The sequence below is a fragment of the Euleptes europaea genome, chromosome 12, assembly GCF_029931775.1.
Source record: "Euleptes europaea isolate rEulEur1 chromosome 12, rEulEur1.hap1, whole genome shotgun sequence".
NCBI lineage: Eukaryota > Metazoa > Chordata > Lepidosauria > Squamata > Sphaerodactylidae > Euleptes > Euleptes europaea.
Genome location: NC_079323.1, coordinates 3,971,190 through 3,977,189, shown reverse-complemented (window position 1 = coordinate 3,977,189; position 6,000 = coordinate 3,971,190). Strand labels below are relative to the sequence as shown.

The 6,000-nt window shown below is 49.5% G+C and overlaps 1 protein-coding gene across 1 annotated transcript; it reads left to right on the top strand.

Annotated features, from left to right (window-relative positions):
* The first annotated feature begins 4,327 nt into the window (after positions 1-4,327).
* Positions 4,328-5,467, top strand: P2RY2 (purinergic receptor P2Y2). Its single transcript, XM_056858563.1, has one exon. The coding sequence runs from the start codon at positions 4,328-4,330 to the stop codon at positions 5,402-5,404; it is 1,077 nt and encodes a 358-aa protein (XP_056714541.1). The 3' UTR covers positions 5,405-5,467.
* The last annotated feature ends 533 nt before the right edge of the window (positions 5,468-6,000 follow it).

The window sequence follows — 6,000 nt, the reverse complement described above, 5'->3', positions numbered from 1 at the left end:
AAGGTTTTTGGCAGCTTAGGGAAACTATGACTTTGGGGCTATGCAGCTCAGACCTCCTCCAGAGTCCCAGGCACTGAAAAGTCTTTCCCAGCATCTGCTGATTGAGATCCTTTAACCGGAGAGCCTGGGGGCTGAAGTGTGGTGCATGCCCTGATAATGTCCGGATTAGATTACTGCAATGTGCTCTATGTGGGGCTGCCCTTGAAGACTGTCCAGAAGCTGCAGTTGGTACCGAATGCTGCTGCCAGAGCGTTGACTGGAGTGGGTCATAGGGACCATATCGCTCCAGTCTTGTTCCAGCTCCACTGGCTTCCAGTTTGCTTCCAGACTCAATTCAAGGTGGTGGTATTAACCCTTAATGTCCTGCACAGCCTGGGACCAACACACCCGCAGGACCCCCTACTCCCATTCACTCCTCTCATCTTTGTAGGCCTTGCTTGGGTTGCCTCCACCATCTGAGGCTAGACAGGTAGCAACCCAAGAAAGGGCCTTCTCAGCCGTGGCACCAAAACTTTGGAACTCCCTCCCAAGGGAGATTCGTCTGTCTTCCTCTATCGTCTTCTGCCAGCATGTGAAGACTTTTTTTGTTTTGCTTGGCATGTCCCCGATAACCATTATTGGCCATCCTCCCTGGTTCTGGCATTGTTTGTTTATGTTTCTATTGAATTATGTTAAATTTTAAAATATTGTTTTTAATTCATAGAATCATAGAGTTGGAAGGGACCGCCAGGGTCATCTAGTCTAACCCCCTGCACAATGCAGGAAATTCACAACTACCTCCCCCACACCCCAGTGACCCCTACTCCATGCCGAGAAGATGGCCAAGGTTCCCTCCCTCTTATGATCTGCCTAAGGTCACAGAATCAGCCTTGCTGACAGATGGCCATCTGGCCTCTGCTTCAAAACCTCCAGGGAAGGAGAGCCCACCACCTCCCGAGGAAGCCTGTTCCACTGAGGAACCGCTCTAACTGTTAGGAAAATGTTCTAATGTTTTTATGTGCAATGCCTTGGGGACCCTTATCGGGCAGAAAGATGGCATAAAAACATTTTAAATAAACAAATCTGCAAAGCAGATGCTCCGCCAATGAGCCATAGCTGTTCCTGCTTTGTGAGTGTAGGTGTCTGGTTCATTGACTCAAAACCATGGGCCAATTTGACAAGTTGGACAGGTGTGGGCGTTTTGTGTCACTGCTGTTGACGTTGGCTTGAAAGGTATTGTGGTTTCGTGGGCAGCAGACTCAAAAGGTTTTAATTGTTGTTGTCGAATGGCTTCCTGGCCCATATCGAACAGTTCTCTTTCAATCAGATTAACCAGCTCTAAATCCCTTGGGGATGAATATCTAAACCAGTGAATTTAATGGAGCTGATGACAACTGTAAATAGGGAAGTGATTCTTCTGTTGACCAGGGGGTGATGGTAGAAAACTGTAGTGCCTAGGCTGGCACTGTTGCATTCCTAAGGTTGCCAACCTCCAGGTACTAGCTGGAGATGTCCTGCTATTACAACTGATCTCCAGCCGATTGAGATCAGTTCCCCTGGAGAAAATGGCCGCTTTGGCAATTGGACTCTATGGCATTGAAGTCCCTCCCCTTCCTGAACCCCGCCCCTTTCAGGCTGCGCCCCAAAAACCTCCCAGCGGTGGCGAAGAGGGACCTGGCAACCCCATGCATTCCAGAGCTATCAGATTGAGTCTAATGATCTGATAAGACTAGGGAAATTTTTTAAAACTCTTCTTTTTTAAATTTTTATTAATTTTCCAAACAGAAAACCACCACCCAAACAAACAAGGATAACAACAAACCATTTTAAAAACAAACATAGAAACAATATAATAAAAAAAAACACAAAATACATAAAATTGAACAGGAAAAGTTTTGGATGGATTGAAAACCTGCCTGGAATTTACTCAGGCAACAGATTAGAAGAGTCTTTTAAGACCAGAATGTCAATAAGTAGGTACACTTGCCAACTTCCAGGTGGGACCTGGAGATCTTTCAGAATTACAACTGATCTGACTACAGAGATCAGGTCCCCTTAGTGTTGCCAGGTCCCTCTTCGCAACTGACGGGAGGTTTTTGGGGTGGAGCCTGGGGAGGGCGGGGTTTGTGGAGGGGAGGGACTTCAATGCCATAGAGTCCAATTGCCAAAGCGGCCATGTTCTCCAGGTGAACTGACCTCTATCAGCTGGAGATCAGTTGTAACAGCAGGAGATCTCCAGCTAGTACCTGAAGGTTGGTAACCCTAGTTCCGCTGGAGGAAATGGCTGCTTTGGAGGGCATTTCCTGCCACTGCTCAGAGCCGAGTTCCCACTGCCAGTAAAACCATAGAGTTTCCAGCGGTTCCTCGAGAAGACTGCCATCACTTCTGATAAAACTCCCAGGTTTTCTCCAGAAGCAATGTCACCCGCCACCCCCATCTCCCCACCCCTCAGGTTTCCAGCCCATACTTGGCAACCTTGTTTACTTCCAGCCTTTGCCATTTTCACCCTTTGCCATAGGGAAGGGGCCGTGACTCAGTGGTAGAGCATCTGCTTGGCATGCAGAAGGTCCCAGGTTCAATCCCCGGCATCTCCAGTTAAAGGGACTAGGCAAGGAGGTGATGTGAAAGACCTCCGCCTGTCACCCTGGCGAGCCACGGAGAGGGGCCATGGCTCAGTGGTAGAGCTTCTGCTTGGCAGGCAGAAGGTCCCAGGTTCAATCCCCAGCATCTCCAGTTAAAGGGACTAGGCAGGTAGATGATGTGAAAGACCCCTGCCTGAGACCCTGGAGAGCCGTTGCTGGTCTGGGTAGACAATATGGACTTTGAGGGACCAAGGGTCTGGTTCAATGTAAGGCAGCTTCATGTGTGTTGACCCTCTGGTTAAGCTGAGGGCAGAACAAGGCAAAGCCAACCAGGCTGAAGGCCCAAAAGATGTGATGTGAGCTGCAGGAACAGAATCTCTGAGGTGTTCAAAGCAGTGAGTAAGCCGACATGGGAAGTTTGAAAGGTCAGAGAATATCGAGGCATCCCACTCTGCCCTCTGAAGAAGCAGGCGGTTGCTGCGGGAAATCTGAGCTTGGGCAAAACTCACCACTTATGCAACCTAACCCGCCTGTTTGCATTTCATCTTCCCACACATCGCAACAGCTGGCTTGCACCTCCCGGGAGTTAATCATTAAGATGCAAACTTTCCCCCTGTACCCGGAAAAAGCCATTTAAAAGGAGGGATGGAGAGCAGTTAAAGAATGTCTTGCTTGCACAGTCCTCCGAGAGATGTCAGCCGTTTGTGGGTTGTGTGGGTACGCTGCAAAGTGCAAGCAATAAACTACTGTAGCAGGACAAGATAACAAGTTGTGAAAATGGTGAGCCTTTGCTTTGGACGTGGTTAGTGCAGGGCAGAATTTAAGAACCTAAAAAGAGCCCTGCTGGATCAGAACAGTGGTCCATCTAGTCCACCAACCTGTCTCACACAGTGGCCAACCAATTCCAGTTTCAATGTGAGTATTCTCCAAATTCTACATTAAAAAACCCTCAGATGCTCCAATCCTGGCAAGGAGACCTATATGCAGAATCTATCTCCCATGTCCAGCTAGGATAGCCAACCTCAAGGCTCCACCTCGAGTTCTGGAATTGATCTCCAGACAACAGAGATCAGTTCCCCTGGAGGAAATGCCAATGTCAGAAGGCAACTCTATGGGATACCATAGCTTCTAGGTGAAATTCCTCCCCAAATTTCCCCCTCCACAGATGCAGCTTGCAAATTTCCAGGAATTTCCCAGTCTATATCCACATCAGGACTTGCACGCATGCATGAGAGGATGCCCATCCAAATGCGCAGGTTGTCCTACAAAGCATTACTTTCCATGGGAGGTAATTTCTGCATTTAGATGCAAATTTGCATCTGCATTTAGATGCAAATTTCCTTCTATGTCCAGATGTTGATGGGCATTTATTTACTTAGATATTTCATTTATACCCTGGCTGCTTTGGAGGGTGGACTCTACGGTATCACATCTACGCTGAGCTCCCTAACCTTCCCAAACCCAGTCCTCCCCAGACTCCACCCCTAATTTTTTCTTTTTGATTTTTCTCCCACTGCCACTTTCAGCAGGGCTTGGGGGTGGAGGAATCCCCCATCCTCACTGAGGGCTCGGCTGCCCTACTAGGACCAGAGCCGCGTGTTGCTGCCGTAATCATCCACCTCTTGAATTTTGTTGTCCATAAAGGAAGATGCAGAATGGCACCATGTCCGATAATGTGTGGGTCCACCCAGGACCTATTGCAAAATGAATCCCACAATGCCAGTAATAATCACTTGTGGCTTCCTTTTTGCTTTTCCTCTAGTGCGATGGAGAACTCCACGTTCCTGCTCTCCTTGAATTCCAGCGCCAACTCCTCGTCCCCGGACTGCAGCGGTGAAGACAACCCTTACAAGTGCAAATTCGACGAGGAATTCAAGTACATCCTCCTTCCGGTCTCCTACGGCATTGTCTTCGTGGTGGGCCTCTGCCTCAACCTGCTGGCGCTCTACGTCTTCCTCTTTCGGATCAAGAACTGGAATGCCTCCACAACATACATGTTCAACTTGGCGGTGTCCGACACCCTCTACGTGATCTCTCTGCCCCTTCTGGTGTACTACTACGGCGTAGGGGACAATTGGCCCTTCAGCGTGGGCCTGTGCAAAATCGTCCGCTTCCTCTTCTACACCAACCTCTACTGCAGCATCCTCTTCCTGCTATGTATCAGCGCCCACCGGTTCATGGGGATCTGCCTCCCGCTGAAGTCCCTGGAGTGGGGCCAAGTCCGTTATGCCCGCTGGGTGTCGGGTATCATCTGGCTGGTCGTCATCGCTTGCCAGTCTCCGGTGCTCTTCTTCGTCACCACCAGTTCCCGCTGCGGCGCCATCACTTGCCACGACACGTCGGCGAAAGAACTTTTCGGGCAGTTTGTCATCTACAGCACGGTGATGCTCGTCCTGATGTTTTGCATCCCCTTCCTCGTCATCATCGTCTGTTACTGCCTCATGGCCCGCAAGCTGCTCCAGCCAACCCGCGGCACCACCCGCATGTCCAGCTCCAAGAAGAAGTCGGTCAAGATGATCATCATCGTCCTGGTGGTCTTCATCGTCTGCTTCTTGCCTTTCCACGTCACACGCACCCTGTACTACTACTTCCGCACCTGGGACCTGAGCTGCGAGACCCTCAACGCCATCAATTTGGCTTACAAGGTCACCCGGCCGCTGGCGAGCACCAATAGCTGCCTGGATCCCATCTTGTACTTCCTCGCAGGGCAGAGGTTTGTGAAATTCGCCTGCCCCAAAACGCCGGCGCAAGAGCGGAACCAGACGGACTCGGACAGCACGCCCAACTGTCATACGCGGGCCAAAAACGCTCTCGCCATGAAAGCGAAAAGTCTGGTGTCCTAGCCTGTTACATTTCTGACCTCAGCGGTCTTGCAAAGTGTTACCTGTCTACAATGGTAGAGGTTCTGCACTACACAGAAGGGGGTTATGTATGCAACACCCAAAACGAGGAAAGTGCCTTTTCTTCAAACCTGCACCATGGTACAACAGGGGTGTATGTGTGTGTACATCACCTTTCAGTGGATTTTTTGGGGGGAGGAAACTACTTTCTATGAAGTATGTGGTCTAACCCTGCAGTCTGGATAAATCTCAGTAGAAAGTTACCCTTCAGTAGGCAGTTACTGAGAAACTGGAGAAAAGAAGGATATTGGTGTAATGAGAGACAATGGTGTACAGTGGGTAGAGTATTGAATTTAGACCCAGGTCTGGTCTAACCATGCAGGAAAATTGAGTGGTAGTAGGGCTGCCCCATCCCTGGTTGGGGCAGGGATCCTCCACCCTCAAGGCCAGGATAATTTTTTTTAAAGCAGCCTTGTGTACTTACCAGGCTTTCATACATGAAATGACAACGGGTAGCTCTAGGAATTGCCAGAAATTCTATGGTGTTAGGGTTTCCAATGATTCCTAAACTTCTGGGGTAGCTCCAGGAATCTCAGGAA